General features: G+C 39.8%; 1 protein-coding gene across 5 annotated transcripts in view; it reads left to right on the forward strand.

Moving 5' to 3' along the window:
- Positions 1-19,293, forward strand: part of scap (SREBF chaperone) — a 141,750-nt gene that overhangs the window by 72,247 nt on the left and 50,210 nt on the right. For all 5 annotated transcript variants that reach the window (XR_011352477.1, XR_011352478.1, XM_069922149.1 and 2 more), the window contains exons 4-10: positions 4,547-4,704; positions 5,345-5,565; positions 7,047-7,152; positions 11,420-11,592; positions 13,200-13,326; positions 16,735-16,847; positions 17,567-17,661. Coding sequence is in view for 3 of the 5 variants with exons in the window: in XM_069922149.1 (XP_069778250.1) it covers positions 4,547-4,704; positions 5,345-5,565; positions 7,047-7,152; positions 11,420-11,592; positions 13,200-13,326; positions 16,735-16,847; positions 17,567-17,661 (993 nt within the window). In the remaining 2 variants the exon portion in view is untranslated. The remainder of the gene's footprint in view (positions 1-4,546; positions 4,705-5,344; positions 5,566-7,046; positions 7,153-11,419; positions 11,593-13,199; positions 13,327-16,734; positions 16,848-17,566; positions 17,662-19,293) is intronic.

Raw genomic sequence — 19,293 nt, forward strand, 5'->3', positions numbered from 1 at the left:
TCAATGAGACCCTCCTAAATTCCAAAGAGTGCAGGCCAAGAGTCATCAAACATTCCTTGTATGATGACCTTTTCATTACTGGAATCATCTTTGTAAACCTCCCCTTAACCCTCTGTAATGTCAGCATATCCTTTCTTTAATAAGAGTCCAAAACCGCTCACAGTACTCCAAGTGAGGTCTCAGCAGGGCTTTATAGAGCCTCAACATCACTTCCCTGTTCTTGTATTCTATTCCTCTTGAAATAAATGCCAGCATTGCATTTGCCTTCTTCACCGCTGACTCAATCTGCAAGTTTACGTGAGTAAAATACACAAAAGTCTGCAGACACCACAATTGAAGTAAAAACACAATGTTGGGGAACTCATCAGGCAAACCGTGTACTTTATATAGCAAAGATAATGTTTCGTGCTTAAGCCCTTCATCGAAATATGAGAGAAGTGTAGGCAGATACCCGAGCAAAATGGTGGGGGTAAGGGGCATTGGAGAAGCACAGGCAGGAAAGTGTAATAGGTGGATAACAGAGGGAGGGTGCACCAGAAAACTTGGGGGCAGTGAGATGGCTCTGTGAATGGGGAGGGAAGGGGTTGGAGAGCTGGAGGAAAGAAGACAGGAATGGGGAAGAGAGGGAGGACAGGGAGTGGGCTAGCAGAAACCTGAGAATGCCATTTGGTTGGAGACTGCCCAGATAAGATATTAGGTGTTGCTCCTCCAATTTACAAATGGGCTTGATTTGACAGTACTTGAGGCCGTGAACTAACATCCCAGTGTGGGAGTGGGGTGCAGAATTGAAATGATTGACCACTGGGAAATCCCTGACAATGATGTGGACAGAGTGAAGGTGCTCAGCAAAGTGATGTTCCAGTCTGTGTCCAGTCTATCTGATGTTGGTTATTTATCTTTGCTATATAAAGTACACCATTTGACCTGCTGAGTTTCTCCAGTATTGCGTTTTTACTGCTAGTTGACCTTCAAGGTATCCTGCAAGAGGACTCCCATGTCCCTTTGCATCTGGTAATTTTCAATTTTTTTCCCTGTTTAGAAAATAGTTTTTCTACCAAAGTGCATGACTTACACTTTCTGACATTGTATTTCATTTGCCATTTATTTCTCTGCCCATTCTTCTCATCTGTCTAAGTCCTTTTGCAGCTTCCCTGTTTCCTCAACGCTACTTCCTCCTCCATCCACCTTCATATCATTTCACAAACTTGGCCACAAAGCCACCAATTTGTCATCTAAATCATTAATGTGAAAAGTAGTCAACCCAATACCAACCTCTGCAGAACACCACTAGTCACTGTCAACTATCCAGAAAAGGCCCCTTTTATGCTTAATGCTTTGCCTCTGCCAGCCATCCAGTTTTCTATTCTTGCTAGTACCTTTCCAATGATACCAGCAGCTCCCATCATGAAAGCAGCTTTATGTTCAGCACCTTGTCAAAGACCTTCTGAAAATCCAAGTTAACAAGATACACTTTCACTCATTTGTCTCACCTGCTTGTTGCTTCCTCAAAACAATTTCACTTGTTTGTTAGGTTAGATCTACACGGAAGAAAACACTGAAGAAAACAATGCTGACCAGCCTATTTTATTTACTTCCAAATACAATATGGTTTCCCATATCCGAAAAGCTTGGGACCGGACGTTTTTTGGTTATTGGGGTTTTTTTTTGGTTAATGGAACAAAACCGAAAAAAAACCCCAAAAACAACACAGTAGCTCAGCCATTGCTGGTCCCCATTGCCGCTGCTGATCCACAACCCCATCCCACTGCTGTCGCTGGTACATGAAATCTCCCCACCGCCGATCCCTGACACCTCCACACCGCCGCTGGCCCCAACTATGGTCCCTGCTCCTGCCCAGGAGCCCAAGGTCCCCACTCTTACACAGGAGACTGCTCTCCTTGATGACGCCGGGACAAAGGATTCTTTCGACTGCTTGCAGCTGGGAGACTGCATCAAAACTGCGCTAGCCTCATGCTTTACTTTCTGGGGTCCCCCGTCCCCCCATCAATAAGCTAGTGCACAAAGAGACACACAGATACAGATCTCACTTCTGAACTGAAAAAGTAAAGGGGTATGGACAGAGACATGTTTGTTGAGATCATTTGGAATCCTTGTCGCCAATGAGATAATTTGAAATGGATGACAATGAGCGATTAGGAAAAAATATAATTATAATGTTAATGTTAAAATAAGAGAAACAACAGAGAAAAACATGTTTTGAAAATAAAAAGAACAATGATTTTACTTGGAAGTTGCCACAATTGTGTTCTACTGACAGTTTTGCTAAGTCACATCTTTCACATCAACATAACGAGTTTATTTTTTTCAAACCAACTTTTAAATTATTTCCCAAAATATTCCTACTCCCACTAAAATATTCTTAAGACCCACACCCCACCCAAATATTCCCACGCACCACCTTGAGAATCTATGGACTAGACAAGCAAACGTCAAGTTTATTGTCATCTGATTGCACAAGTACAACAATGTACAGGAAGCATGTATTGGGAAATCAGTCGCACATGATAGAGTGGGCGAGTGCTCCAGTCCTGCAATCTGATAAGCAGCGAAGGTGAGAATGGAGGTATAAAGAGAGGCCAGATGGAAAGGAAGTGTGTGTGTGGGGGGTGGGGAAGCAGTGAATAGGAGAAAATGGAAGAATTCAGTAGGGAAATGGGGGTGGAGATGGAGCCCAAAACCAAAGAGGAGGAGGAATGAGAATGGGTAGGGGCAGTGGCGTTTCAAGGGAAAAGAGCGCCTAAGGCAAGCACTGAAATTGCACCTCCCTCCTGTTACTGTACCTAATTGTTCTTCTTTACCCAGTATGATCACAGAACTGGCATTAGTTCTCAGCCCAATGTCCTCACAGTTCCCAAGTGACCCCATAATTATAAAGATCACTCGAGCTTTGCTGCTGCATTGCCAGAGTTTTTTTTTCTCTCTCTAACTGGTCATTCAATAGATTAATCTACTGTTTTGAAATGTTTTTAGAAAGATGAAGTTGTACTGCATTTTTCCCCTTGATATTGTCCAAGTTAACTTCCTACACCTATGTGATTTAGTTCATCTTGAATAATGAGCAGGAAACTATACATATGCATAGACAAATATTAAAACAACTCTATTACAATTATTTCACCCAGCCTCCCAGAATTTACTGAGGTCGTTCGTCGTGTCTCTCAGCGATTTGCCATGGCCTGATAGCCTCGCCAGCCACCCTGTGACAGCCCCCCAGCTGTGCACTAACAGCCCGCCACCCATCCGTTGTGGTTTCCCTCTGAAAAATCACATGACTGCATCTCTGACAGATTTTTTAAAACTTAATTCTGTAGTTCACCTCCCACTTGTGATATGATATAAATGTGATATTCTATATTAAGAATGGGCCCACCTCAAAATGTTGAGTACTGCCAGCAGAAGGTGAAATGGTGAGCTGATTGTTGAAAGCGAGTTTAAATGTTTACCCGTAAAAACACTAAAAAAAATATGGTACACATAGACACTCTTTTTGGACCAGGCAAGACGGTTTCACTGTTCACATAGACAATGCTTTGCCTCTCATATTATGAGGCTTGGGGGATTAAAGAAGGATCAAAAATGATCCCCCAAGCTAGCTCCAGAGCGTTCAGAAGATAGGTGAAGCGTTGTAAAGGCGTACAATAGCTGGCTTGTAATGGCTGTGTGAAAGCACCTACAGATAGACAAGTCTATGTACACACACCCACACACACACAACACACAGACATGGAAGGGAGAGAAAGATGGGGGGGTGGGGAAGAGAGAGAGAGACACTGGGCAGGCAAGGAACTAGCCTCCTTTTCCTTTAAAGCCCCCAAATCCCAGTGTACTTGGTGTAATGAAAAGACTGTATGCATGAAGCACTCATGAAGGGGTTCTCTGCTGCACAGAATTCTGGGAGTGTAGGTCCGCCATCGCTTGATGCGCACTTAGCGCCAGAGGTCTTCCCTCGATGCCTTCTAACCAGGGGATTTTTCTTGGCATCAATTTCCGACATAGCACAGAGGCAGGGGGATCCTTCTCTGCTGAAGGGAATAAATAATATGACTCCTGTGCGGGGTGGAGGAGAGGTAGGATCAGTGAAGCCGACGTGGTCAGGTATCGGGAGTGAGATGGGGGGAGGTGACGGACAGCTGCGGCTAGGATCAGTGAGGTGGTTGGGCGTCACGTTGGGCTCGGGAGTTAGATGTTGGGCTTACTCGAGCAGTGCCGCAGCAGGGACAAGATCAGCAGTCGGTTCAGTGGGTGATGAGCAGGAGGCGAAAGGTGAGGATCGGTGATGGTGCAGGAGTTCGATATTGGGTGGCAAGGCCAGGACAGTGGCACCCTGCCCCCTTCAAGTGATGCCCAGGGCACGTGCCCTGTCTGCCATATCCTAGATACACCCATGGTTAGGGTGTTGATGGGAAAGAGTACAGAAAATTGTGTTTAGCTTCCAATTCCAGCATCTGCAGTCTCCTGTATGTCTCTATTTTTCATTCAGTTGGTCCACAAATTGTCATGTGAATTTCTGCTCTTTTCTTTATAGTATTTTGGACCACCAGTTGCATATATTCAACAGATATTTGTGAAAGCCATTGTTTCCCCTTGGAACAAAAACTTAATTGCTGTGGATGTATTCCGTGCCCCTCTTTCAAAAGTCTTTCAGTTGGTGGAAGAAGTACAAAATCATGTCTTTCAAGACAGGTGGGAAAGGATTTGATTATTTATACTTTGTGTCTTAATTTCAACGCTCATGCTTCTTATTTGCAATTTACACAATGTTACATTGTATGGACTGCTACAGAATGATAGAAAATGTTACCTTTGGCAGGTGGTCAAAGAACACATTTTAAGTTAGAGATGAAGGGCTAATTTTTGTGCAGAGATTGGTTACCGTTAATTGGAACAACATTCGAAAGGGTAGTGGAAGTAGAGTTTATTCAAACTTTTAAAAGGAAATTGATAAAGGTAAAAGAAAAATTAGAGGGCTACATGGAAAGAGGCGGGGAATGGATTGGAAGAAGTTGATCTGTAGGGAGTTGACAGATTGAAGAGATGAATGGCTATTTCTATTTTGTAATATTTGTAGGGAATTAATTTCTACTTTTTGAGCTGTACTGTTTTGTACACTATCTTCCTAGAGGAAATCAATAACTCTTAAAAAACAAATAAATCAATAATATCTCACAGTTCTGTACCTTTCTGTATTGTAAACATTACATTCACACAAGTGCTACATTTTATCACCATGGTGCCAGAGCTCTAACACCAAACCATGCCATTTGTTATTAGCAAAAAAAATGCTCTTGGAAGTTGCTAGTAACTTGTATTCTATTATTAACAGTGTTGGCATGAAAAGCCTAGAAAACATCTGTCTCCAGGTCACTGATCTACTTCCTGGATTAAAGAAGTTACAGAGTCTCCTTCCTGAACATAGCTGTCTCCTTGTATCTCCTGCAAACTTTTGGAAAAACAGTCGTGATCTCTTTGATTCTGATCCAGATATCCTTGGCACCATTCACCAACATGAACCTAAGACTCTGCAAACATCTGCTTCACTCAAAGGTAGCTGTTTATCTTCAAATTGTGCATCATATGGTTCGTCCCTCTGTCTGCAATCCTGCAGATGTACCATGTATCACCAAATTCTGGACCTGGGCTTCCTTTCCCACACTAACAAAGCCATAGCCATGAGCATTTCGGCACCTTCAGTTAATTCCCTCAATATGTTTTCCTCTTCCTGTTTAATGATCACCATTCCCATTTTTTCACCCTATTATGGCATTACATGATATCATAGCAGCCACCTTGACTTGGCAATATCATGCAAAATATTGAGATAAATTGCTAAATAACTTTAATTATATTGTTTGAAAGTAAAAGTAGCTCATGGCCTTAGGAAGTCTCCCTTCTCTTTTTTTAAATCTTTTATGTTTATTGGTTCTTCTGGGAAACAATTATCACAATGTGATGGAATTTTTGAGAGAAGCACAGGTCCATCAGAAAACAGAACCTTGGCTCGTGTAGATCAATAATTAGATTCGATAATAGAATGGAATATTGCAGATATGAAAATCTGACATTTCAAATTAGAAAAAGCTATAAGTATTTAACAGGTAAGAGAGCATCAAGAGAAAGAAAAATTGACCTTATTACAAGTTGAATATTTTTCATCAGTTTGTGATACAAATTATCAGAGAAAAGTCCCAAAATGAGTGATCCAACTTGGCGAACTAGGAAGGAAAAGAGCAAAAGAAGCTTAGTTTGTTGCCAAAAAGATCGTTTGTTTATTGCCACGCACACAAGTACTGTACTGAAATTCTTGCTGCAACCAAACGGGCACTTTATTTAAAAAAAAACTCCAATAGCATACATTAAATTACTGTACTGAAAAATATAATAAATTTTTTAATGATAAATATTCACACTTATAGTCGTGCAAGAAAAAAGTGGCACTTTCAATACTGCAGTGAGGTCTTTTTTGTGGTGTCAGAGAAGTTCGTGATTAAGATCGAAAGGTGAGGTTCAAGAGTCCTGTTGTCATTGGAGGGAAAAAAGGTCTGGAGGTGCTGGACTTCAGGACCTCAAGAGCAGAAAGGATGATTTTGGAAGGATGACCAAAACTAATAAGAGGATAAAATAAATTAGAGTAAATTAGGATAAAACATAAATTTATAAGAATTCCATCACTGTATAAAGGGGGAAAAAAGGAACAAAAATAAATGAGAGTCCTGTAGAGGTAACATGAAATTATAATGAAGAAATGGCTGAGACACCAGGTAAATTTTGCATCTGCCTTTATTAAAAAGAATTAGCCATAGCTCAATGAAAACCTGAAGATCTGAAAAATTAGATCAGAAAATAGAATATTTTTGGAAATATTTTCAGCTTTGACCTGCTTGAATATTAAAAGTTACAAACATTCGGCCAGAGTGAAAGTATGTTTGGAATAAGATTACCTGTAATGAGACCACACTTTTTTTCAGAATGGATTTTTTACCTTTGATACTAACAGAAATAATACTTCAAATTTAATTTTTGTGTAGACTTGCTGTTCGGAGTCCCAGGGAAGCACAGTGGAGTCAACTTGCACAATCGCAAGAGGGTGGTCTCCTATGCTATCACTCTCATCCTGCAGGAGTACCATTCAAGGTGAGATCATTATCTAAAGATTCAGATTTTCCCCTACTGACAAAATTCAATTCATGGTGCTGGGATGTGGAAGTAAGCTGAACTGGTTTTTTGCTGTTCTCTATGGACAAGAATTCACACAGTTACCTGTAGTGTTCTGCAGAGAGATTGCTTGACATGAAAGCTGAGCCTGGACAATTGTGACTGGTGAACGGAAAACAAGATTGAACAAAAGAGAACTGTTAAACTGTATCAGCTCATATTCAGATCAGTAAAAGGAATCAGGAGCTTACTAATGGGGTGCAAATGAAAACAAGCGGGAAGAAGCAGATCTTGGGGAAAAGATCCACTTTAGGACAAAAATGGCAACAGGAGAGAAAAACTGGACACAAAAGATTATAATCACCAAAATGCACGTTAACTTCAAAATACCGACACTTTGTTTAATATATTTCAGTCCATTTTTATAGACAACCTGACAACTTTCAGTAGATGTTAAGAAATTGTATTAAGGATGAAATTATTTCATTTTCATCCAGAATATTACGTGCAATAACATTTAAGGTACAAATAGTTGTAAACTTACACCTCCTAGTTAAGGAAGAGCTTCAACGTTCCTGAAGAATCCACTTTCCACTAAGGTTTGAGAAATAGGAGCTGCATATATCACAGGACTTCCAGTTGCTGTGGATGATGTCAGCAGCTAATGAGTCTCATCTCAGTATGGATGTTGTAAATTAAAAGCAAACCCCACTTGTCTTCACAGGTTGAAACTTTCAACAGTATGTGTACATTGTTGTCAGATGGAAGCACATTGGTGCGTGAAAATTTTTAATGCATTGTGACTCCTTCACATTAACCGAAAGAAAAACTTGTTTGTAAAAAGAAACAATAATATTTATGTTTGAAAGGGACAGTATTCATTCATGTTTCCTCCTATTCATTGTAACAAATTTTACTTTTGTTACATGACATTTTTGTGTTTTTTACTACAATCATAGCATCTGCATCGTATTTCACCACTTAAGGTAATGTTGTGAAACACGAAAGTCTGCAGACTATGATTGTAGTAAAAAACACAAAAATACTCTGCAGGTCTTGCAGCATCCATAGGAGGTAAAGATATATAACTAATGTTTCGAGTTTGCGGCTTTCTTCAAAGTATGAACAAAATGCAGGCAGGCAGGGAAAGGAGCACAGGTCAACAGACAAAAAGTTATAATTGGACATTGGATAGGCAGACAAGAAAGGTGAGATTTAGACTTAGTTAAATAAGACTTAATTTAAGTCCAATTGCACTGATCAATCCTCACCATTCCACTCCTGTACTCCTATCCATGTCCAATTACCTTTTGTCTGTTGGCCTGTGCTCCTCCCTCTGCCATTTTTTCCCCCCATTGTCTACAGCCTTTTTATTCAGGTGCCTGTCTGTTTTTTTTATACCTTGAAGAAGGACTCCGGCCAAAGCATTGGTTGCTTCCTATGAATGTTGAAATACCTTCTGATGTCCTCCAGTATTTTTGTGTTTTTATTTACAGTAGGTAAGATTTATTAAAAAAGTTTTGCATTTGTAGAGTGCCTTTTTGCATCCCTTTCAGTATTACAAATGTTGTACAATTAACGAAGTGCTTCAGAAGCATTGTCTTGGTACATAAGTTTAGGTAATTCCCTAGCTTTGAATTTATGGGACATTTTTGACAATGATAATTTCTAAGTCCTATGATAATCATTTATTTGATCTACTTATTCAAATGCATGATGGAGGAAATACAGGTGCCTAACCTTTTATCCGGGACCGGACACCTGCCATTGATCGAAATCTTGCAGATTTCAGAATCATTTTGAAATGACGGTCCCTTTAAGCAAATGCAATGTTTTGAAATCGCGCAAAATCACACAAAACGGGGGCGCAGGGTGTTAAATGAATTTAGATAAATAAAGAACATAAACGACCATAATATCACTAGCATGCTTTTTTTATTTTAAAGTAAAACTTCAAAATAAAACTGGCTCAGACATCTCAAACAGTACAAATGCAGTAAACACACTTAACAGCTCAAACATCGCATCAGAATGAACTCTCTTTAATTCAATAAACAGCCATAATCTCATATTCACTGATAAATGAACGTTGTTCCATCCCACCAATTAACTGATCGCACATTTCAGCCATATCATTAATGGACATTTTTTCACCCGTGCGCACAATGCCTTCATCCTCTTTACTATTCGACTCATGCTTATCGATATGTAACAGCATTTCAGCAATTTCCCCATCACTCCAGGAATGTACAATGGACGCATCATTGTCAATGTTCAGTATTTCTTTGACGTCAGCTGTCTATAACATGTTTACATTTTCTGCTGCAACACTTTTGGGAAAGGTAATGAGGTTAATGATCATCCTCCTTTCATTACTGACATGAAAACCTTCAAAGTCTTCACCTGTAGGCTCATTTTCATCAAACATTGTTGACAGCCAAAATCTATGCCAAGCATGTTTTAATGTTGCTTCAGTAACATTTCTCCAAGTGCATAATCTGCAGCAGCTTTAACACTGCAGATTTTAAGATATTTTATACTGTGACACTTAAATTATTGCAGCCAAGCATGTGACTATTCACACTCACCCTCAAGGTTCAATTCTTCATGGAATTTTTGAGTTTGTTTCATTACTAGCAGACCAGTCAGTGGCATGTGTTCACTTTGCCGTTGTCACACCCACTCAATAAGCACTTGGTCAATATCTACGTTTTTTGCCCTATGCAAAATTTTCCTTTTATTCATCATTCTGTGGTTGTCACTCTCACTTTAAGATTTCAACAACTGTTCTTTCAGTTCCCTCAAATCATATATGGTGGATGATCCCACACCATAATCTTCCGTTAGATGCCATTATCAAGCTTCTGCAATAACTCCACCTTCTACGCAATCGATAATGAAAGACACTTCCTTTTCTCCATCTCACTGCAGCTCTTTTTGCCATTTTCATAGGCTTCACAGAGCTTCTAACTGGTAGTGTCAACTGGGAGGGCAGGTGGCGATGACGCTAAACAAGGAGGGGCTCTTATAAAGTGATAATCACGCTAATTAGCGACGGCACATGCCATGAAGGTCCATTTATTAGGTGATGATACCGCAAATTATTGATGCGGAATGTGATGGGATACACAGGAGTTGCAAGCGTCGCGTCGTCATGTTTAGCGCCAAACTCCATCTTTGATAAGCATATGTCATCTTCCGAAAAAGTGCCAGTTTTTGGATGTTGCCGGTTTTCAGAGTTCCGGATAAAAGGTTAGGCACCTGTGGCATCTTTTCTCCAATGCTTTGATGCAGCTCCACACAAATGGTTTTGTTTTCTCCATTCCTGAATAATATTGATTTTGTTGAAGTGAAAGCTAGCCAAGACTACTCTTTGAAAATGGGATTCAGATTAGGTCTTCAGTTTGAGAATGTTAACACCAGTTACCAAAGCATCATTTCTGGATGTATGAGCAGACAAAAAATTGCTGGAGGAACTCAGCAGGTCAGACAGCGTCCATGGGTAGAAATGGTCAGTGAACAATATCAAGACTAAGATAAAAAGGTAAAATTGCAAATGTTAAGGGGGAAAGAGGCTGTGGAGGAGCCCAGAGATAATAGGCTATAGGACAAAAGGTATGGGAGGTAAAAAGACAGGTAGAGGGAGAAACTATTAGTTGTTGGGGGGGGGGCAAAGAAAAATGTTAGAGAGAAAAGAAAAAAGTACAGAAGTAGATAAAGAAGAAATGAAGACAATAGAATCAGATAGGGGGTAGGGGTTACCTAGAATTAGAGAAAAAAAATCAACGTTCATGTCATTAGATGTAAGGCTGTCCAAGAGGAAAATCATGTGTTCCTCAAGTTTACAGTTGTTCTCACCCTGACTATGAATGGTTATATTCAAAACACAGAAATGCTGGAGGAACTCAGCCAGTCTTATAAGGTCCATTAGGAGGGAAAGATGTATTACCAATGTTTCAGGCCTGAGCCCCTTCTTCAAGGTATCCTGAGATAGCCCTTCTTCAAAAGTTATAATTTTATTTTAAAATATCTTAATGGTTCAAATCAATTATGTCCAATTACAAATAAATGTACTTGTTTGTCAAAATTATAAAATGGGTTTTTCGATCATGTTCTGCAGAGTGAGGGAATAATGCAGGCTAAATTTATGATTAATATGCCCTAATAAATCACAGTTACTTTGTGCACATTAAAAAATGTTGTGTGCTTTACAAAATCCAACTTGGTTAATTTTGGCCTTTTTCAGATTTCTAAAGAGTCTCCGATTGAGACTGAAGCAGCTTCATCCAAGTCCTAACAGCACATTGAGGGAAGATCAGATAGTCCATGTCCATTTTAAAGAAGAAATTGGCATTGCTGAGTTGATTCCTTTGGTCACTACATACATAATTCTTTTTGCATACATTTACTTCTCGACCAGTAAGTTGTGATTTGGAATCTTGTTGGGAGAATGCAGTAGGCCTGTCACTTTGAAATAAAACTGGGAACTTCCAGAATACTTAATGGTGTGGAGGTAAAACACAGGATTCTGTTGACACTGTGATTAAATGAAAAAAACACGCATTAATAGTATGGAAATCAGTGGATCTGAAATGTTTTTCTCTCCATAAAGGTTGCCTGACCAGTATTTTCCATTTTTATTAGAGCTTTGTTCTGCACTTTGTAAACGCATGTTGGTCTACAACATGTTTAAAAAGCCCCCTTGGAAACATGAGTCAGTCACCCTTAATGATGGTAATTCTTCTGCCCCTGCAACTGGAGATTGGAGCTATGATGTTTATGAGAGTGGTGGTGGATTTCATCACTCCTCACTGCTAGCAGAGCAGTGGCAATGAATTTTGGATGCTTTAAAACAAATAGTTGAAGAATTAAAAATTATATTGAGTAAATAAGGATGTTGGAGAATCACAGAACTGCCAGTCTTTCAAATTTTTCACTTTCAGATTAACTTATATTAAAATTTGTTGTAAACATTTGATTTATTTGGTTCTCATTCAATGAATGAGAGTCCAGGCTGACTTCCTAATTTTACCCTTCTTTCTAGTTTCTCCAATGAATAGATGAGACTGGTTGAGTAAATAACGTCAAAACGTTTCTTGGGGAGATAATACCATAATGATGATGGAAAGGCAAATGTGATAAAATGATGCAAGGGTAGGGTTCTGACAAATTGCAAGTGGGAATCTGTTATTACCTGACGAAGTGCTTCTGGTGTATCTAATCATTCAGTACTTCCTAATGACAAAGTCAGCTTGAGATGAGATCATAAGTCTCATCAAACCCATTACATCCAGAAAATATTGGAAGAACTTTAGTAGGTTAGACCCTAACCGTGCATAGAAAAACAGACAATTCATGTCAGAGACCTTTTGTCAGAATATTCTTTGTCACGTTTCCAGCATTTCCAAGTTTTTTTTTTAAAGTTTTCATTCCATCCAGAGTTTCTTCTTTAATTTAAACGTACAACATGGTAACAGGCCATTTTTGGCCCACGAGTCCATGCCGGCCAATTTACACACAATTAACTACACCCGCGATATGTTTCAAACAGTGAGAGAAAGCCAGAGTCCCCAGGAAAACCTCACATAGACACAGGGAGAACGTACAAACTCCTTACAGACAGCGTGAGATTCGAATCTTGGTCCCAATCACTGGTGCTGTAAAGCCGTTGTGCTAACTGCTACGCCAACCACGCTGCCTTTGCATCATTTTATCTCATTTGCCTTTCCATCATCATCATGGTATTATCTCCCCAATAAACGTTTTGACTCCTCATTTAAAAAATTTTTTAAATTACTTTTGTATGTACGTTCTTCTTTAAAAGTATCAATTCAGCTTTTTCAAATTACCAAAATTTTCTAAATGATACTCAATATTTATGAGTTTGTCATTTAGATCTCAATTCATTGTAGCTATAATATTAAATAGCACCATATAGCCTCAGTGTTCTCTCTTTCAAAAGAGGAGTTTGTTAACATTTTTTGTTTTGTTTTATTCCTTTTGTATAATATGTCGTAACTTTGCAGGGAAGATTGACATGGTGAAATCAAAATGGGGTCTCGCACTTGCAGCAGTGGCCACTGTTCTTAGCTCCCTTCTTATGTCTGTTGGGCTATGCACACTATTCGGTCTTACACCTACTTTAAATGGAGGGTAAGTGCCAATTGAGAAACTATCTTTATTAACTGCATTAGTCCTTGTTATATTGTTTCATAATTACATAAATGTAGCCAGCTTCAAAGGTGTCAGAATTGTATTAAGAATACCAAAGGAACCAAGAGATTGTAGTTATGTAGCAGTTTTAAAATGATTTAACATCTCTGGCTCCACACGTGCACAATTAAACAAAATTTGGCATTGAACCTCAGGTGTATAGTAAGGCAGAAGATTAAAAGTTTGATCAAAAGGGATTGGTTTAAGGGGCATCTTAGAAGAGAAAGAATAGGAAGTATGGGATTTAGAGGGGGAATTCCAAAGCTGAAGAAATAGTGCAAATTACACTGGACAACAATTATTTTCAATGGTTTACTTCCTGAAAAAAATAGGGATTATCACATAGGAAGTTGGAGAAGCATTAAATTAACTTTTATTGAATTTACTATGTTTAGTCACATAATGATGATGACATATTACGTTAATTCAACTGACCAGTTTTGCCGCTGATTTTCATTAGTGCTCAGCATCTGATGCCTCTTGTATCAGTGTCTAACAATAGTCGTCCAGCATTGGTGGATTTCCATTGCCCCTAATCAGAAATGCTTGGGACCAGAAGTTTTTCAGATTTTGGAAATATGGAACTAAGCAACACAGTAGCATCAGCAGAATATCTGTATCATCAGTTAAACAACAGCAACAACTGCAGGCTTTTTGAGCGCTGACATGACACCTCAGTGTAATCGGAAACTAATTAAACTTGTATAAAATCTTTTCAGACTAGGGCAAGTAATCCCTATAATTGTAAATTTGCTTCCTCAAATAACATAATATTGAACTGATGTCATGATAAGTTGCGCTAGCCTTTCTGTATATGTTCCTGCTTTTTACTGTCCCCTCTCTTCTCAAACGCATCCTTTGTCCTCTCAAATGGGACACCTTTGACTGCCTTACTGGATCCTTCATTTTCTCATTGGAGGATCACAGTCAGAATGAATTGGAAACAATATCTCCTCCTCACTGAATATCAACACATGCTCACCTCAAGGACGCAGGCTTAGTTTAGTACTTACCAAAGTGCTTACAAAAGAAGACCACTTCCACACCATCTCCGCGACACCTCCCCACCACTGCCACTAGTCCCCTACTGCGGTCCCCACTCCTGCCAGTGAGCCCGAGGCGACTTCGTCAGTGCAGACGGCACCTCACCCATTTTTGAGAATGGAGTCACCGTCGGAAACTCTGGCTGAAGCCGATGCTGAAGGCTTGGACCCAGCTTGTTTGGCATCTTCCCAGCCAGAAGCAAAGATTTTGGTTTTCTTTTACTGTTATTGTAATCAAACTGGGGCCAACAGAGCATCAAAGCCTCACATGCGTAAGTCAGGTGTCGAATTTTTTTAAACTTATGACATCATGTTGGCGCTTAAAAAAATTTTGGTTTTTGGATCTTTTTGTTTTTCGGATCTTCAGATAAGGGGAACTCACCCTACTGCTTATCACTGTATTCCTCATTGCTTGCACCAAGATCAGCAGGGAAGTCCAAGCGTTAATGCAGAAAATTAATTTTCAATGACATTGCACTTCATGGTTTTGTATGCTAAAAGCATGTTAAAAATATGGAAGGAAATGACAAAACTAGGTTATCTAAAAAACCAGTATGTGATAGGAAATTTTAAAGGTGATTTTCGTGATCAGCATCCAAAAATCCATAAAATGCACCCAAAAGTGTTCAGAAAGAAAAATCTTTTGATGTCCAGTGTAATGTAACAGTTCAAGGAGGTTCAGGGGACTGGAATTAGAGTGGCATTCAAATTAATTATTGAATTCAATGTTTGAGACTTCAAATTGTCTTAATCACAATGGGACATTGTTCATAAAGGGGAATAAAATTTGAGCAAATATATAATATTCAGAAATCGTTCATGTAATAAAAAGGGAGAAGCTCTATTCATAATGAAATACAAGAATTGCTGGAATATTGAGTGAATAAAAAACTCAGGCAGCATCCATGGAAATAAATAGTCAGTGTCGGGTCCGCATTGAACCAAGTAAGGGTATACCCACTGGCTGAACAATGAAGAATTTATTGAGAAACCTCATCTAGTATAGTGTGAAAGGCTATGGGTAAGGCAAGAAGATAACATGTTCCAGAGATGTCACTTTTGACTTGTGGTTTCAGAACAATGATTTGCTTGAAGATGTTGATGTATGGAGCCATGCCTATGCATTTAAGATTAGTTGTAGATGGCGATTACTATCAGAATTTATAGTCAGGAACAAGTCCAAAAATAAATAAAAGTGGTGCATGAAAGTCAAAGTAAGACAGCGTCTTTGGTTCACTGATCATTCAGGAATTTGATGGGAAAAAGTTGTCCTTATGGCACTGAGTGCTTGTCTTTAGACTTCTGTACCTTTTTCTCGATGGTAGCAGAATGAAGAGGGCATGGCCTGGGTGTTGGGGTTCCTTGAGGATAGAGGCTGCTTTCTTAAGACACCGCCTCTTGTAGATGACCTCAATGGAGTAAAGTCTAGTGCCCATGATGTCGCAGGCTGCGTTAAGAACCCTCTGGAGTTTTTTTTGCTTGCTCTAAGTGTTGGCACCTCAGTCCCAGACAGTGATGCAACCAGGGTCTTTGGTGACAAACATCTCACAATGCTTAGCTTGTAGCGAGCCATCTTTCTGATTGGATCGACATGGAAGCTCCAGGTCAGATTCTCGGAGATGTTGACCCCAGGAATTTGAAGTTCTTGATGTTCTCTGCTACAGTGCCCTCGATGAGGACTGGATCGTGTTCTCCTGACTTCCTCCTGATGTCTATAATCATCTTCGTTTTGCTGTCGTTGAATGCAAAGTTGTTAGTGGACACCATTCAACGAGCTGATCTATCTCCCTTCTCATTGCTGTTTGTGATTCTACTGACAACCGTGGTGTCATTGGCAAATTTGTAGATAGCATTGGAGTTGTGCCTGGCCACACAATAATGGATGTATAGTGAATAGAGCAGTGGGCTAACCCACATCCTTGAGGTGAACGTGTGTTGATACTTAATCAGGAGGAGATGTTTCCGATTCATTCTGACTATGGTCCTCTAATGAGAAAGTGAAGGATCCAGTAAGGCAGTCAAAGGTGTCCCATTGAGAGGACAAAGGATGCGTTTGAGAAGAGAGGGCACAGTAAAAAGCAGGAACATAAATAGAAAGGTTAGCGCAACTTATCATGCCATCAGTTCAAAATTATGTAATTTGAGGAAGCAAATTTACAATTGTGGGGATTACCTGCCCTGGCCTGAAAAGATTTTATACGTTTAATTAGTTTCCGATTACATTGAGGTTGTGTGGCATTTTGCAAGGTATGAATAACTAAATCCTTTTATTATGTTTCTGATCCATTTGTTTTTGGATTCAAAGAGAGATCTTTCCTTATCTGGTTGTGGTCATTGGTTTGGAGAATGTTCTTGTTCTTACCAAGTCTGTTGTCTCCACCCCTGTGGATCTCGAAGTCAAACTACGAATAGCACAAGGTAAAAAAAAATACATTGAGATTTTACTTTTTTTTAAACTTTGTTTTATCTCTTTCGAGCAGACACCAGATAGCTGCACACATTTTGAACCACATTTACTTTTCAATATGATTCAATAGAATCATTTGGTCTTTTGTTTCCATGTTGTCCAAAATGGGAACAATTTAGATTGTAATTTATAGGTAACTAAGAAAATTGATGAAGGAAGAGTGCTAGCCATGGTTTAATGAACTTTTGTAAGGCTTTTGACAAAATCCCACGTAGTAGGCTGTCCAGAAGGTGAAGGCACAGGTATTCTGAGACATATGACAAATTGGATCCAAAATTGTATATCTTTTCTTAGATCAGGGGTCTCCAGAACTAGAAAGTACAGGATTAAAGTAAGAGAGAAGAAATTTAAAGGAGATCTGTGGGGTAAATTGTTTATACAGAGACTGATGGTTGCTGGATTGAGCTGACAGGGTAGGCAATGAAAGTTAATAATACTACATTTATAAGAAGTTTGGATAGGAAAGGCAGAGAGGGGTATACTGGTCTTATGCAAACAAAAGGGATTAATATAAATAGGCATCACATGGATAAAAGTGAGACAAAAGACCCTGTTTCTGCGCAGTACACAAATGTTATAAGAATAATAATTAGGGATTTTTTTTAATATAACCATATTTCAAAACTCTGGAGAATATAAATCAATGAATCTGTAATTTATATTTGTCTAGGTTTGAGCAATGAAAGCTGGTCCATAATGAAGAACATGGCTACTGAACTAGTTATCATACTGATTGGTTACTTTACTCTGGTTCCTGCTATTCAGGTATTTTTATCACTTGTCTTCATGTGTAGCCAAAAACGTTTTAATACAGAATAAAAATACTTGAATGTTTGATTTGGAAATGTGATTCTTTATTTAAAGTCAACTTGCATTGACATCTGGAGCAAAACACAAAAGTCTGCAGATGCTGTGATTGTGGTTAAATACACAGAAATGCTGGAGGAGCTCAGTAGGTCATGCAGGTCCATAGGAGGTAAAGATGTATTACTGACGTTTCGGGCCTAGTTAACAAAGACAGGTGTCTGTATTAAAAGGCTAGTGAAAGGGGAAGAATGACTGAGGGAGGAATACAGATCCACAGACAAAAGGTGTTAATTAGTTATGATGAGAGGAAAGGTGAGAATTGATTGGGGGTGGGGGGGTTTGGCTCTCTAAAAGGAGACAGAGGGAAAAGGGAAGAGAGACAGACGTAGAGAAATGGAAACATAGGGAAAGATGGGGCAGGGGGACTAACTGAAACTGCACAAGTTGATGTTAATGCCATCTAGTTGGAACATGCCCAGACAGAATATGAGGTATAGATTCAATCTGGCAGTGCATAAGACTGTGAACAGACATGCCAGCAAGGAATTGGGTGGGGATTTGAAATGGGTGGCCACTGAGAGATCCTCGCTATTGTGGCGGACATAGTCAAGGTATGACAGAGCCAAGGTGCTCAACATAGCAATCTCCCAGTCTGTGACTAGTCTCTCTGATGTAAATGAGACTACAGCAGGAACACTGGTCAGTGCAGGAAGTGACCATTACAAACTCACAAGTGAATTGTTGCTTCCTTGAATGATTGTGAGAGAGAAGGTGTGGGTGCAAGTGGAGCTCCTCCTCTGGTCAGAGGTGTAGGAGCCAATGGGGCGATTAGTGAGAAGGATGGAGTGGATGAGGGAGTCAGAGGGAATGGTCCCTGCGGAAGGTGGAGAGGGGAGGAGAGAGGAATATGTGTCTGGTGGTGGGATCATGTAATCTGAAATGCTGCCAACTTCCACTCTGACCTCTAATTCACTTGGTCCATCTCTCTCCCTTTTCTCGATCTCCATTTCTCTGTCTCCATCTCGGGAGATAAACTCTCGACAGACATCTTCTATAAATCCACCCAACTACTTCAACTACACCTCTTCACTCCATTTTCCTCGTAACGATTCCATTCCTTTCTTTCATTTCCTTCATCTCCATCATGTGCTCCCAGAATGAGGGCTTACATTCCAGATAATCATATTTTTCCTACTGCCAAAAAGGTGGCTTTCCCTCTACTATCATCACCTTGGCCCTCACCTGCATATCCTCCATTACCTGCCCATCTGCCCTGGACCCTCTACCTCCATGTGCAGCAAAGACAAGATTCCCCTTGTCCTCACATACCACCTCACCATCCTCTACATCCAACATATTCCACCATTTCTGCTACTTACTATGTGATCCCACCACCAAACCCATATTCACCTTTCCTCCCTCTCCACCTTTCGCAGGGACCATTCCCTCTGACTCCCTCATCCAGTCCATCCTTCTCACTAATCGCCTCATTGGCTCCTACACCTCTCTCACACAACTATTCAAGGACTTCCTCCAAGACTACCTGATCCACTTCTCTCTTCCCACCAATCGCCCCCTTGGCACCTACCC

Source organism: Narcine bancroftii, chromosome 2, assembly GCF_036971445.1.
Source record: "Narcine bancroftii isolate sNarBan1 chromosome 2, sNarBan1.hap1, whole genome shotgun sequence".
NCBI classification, from domain to species: Eukaryota; Metazoa; Chordata; class Chondrichthyes; order Torpediniformes; family Narcinidae; genus Narcine; species Narcine bancroftii.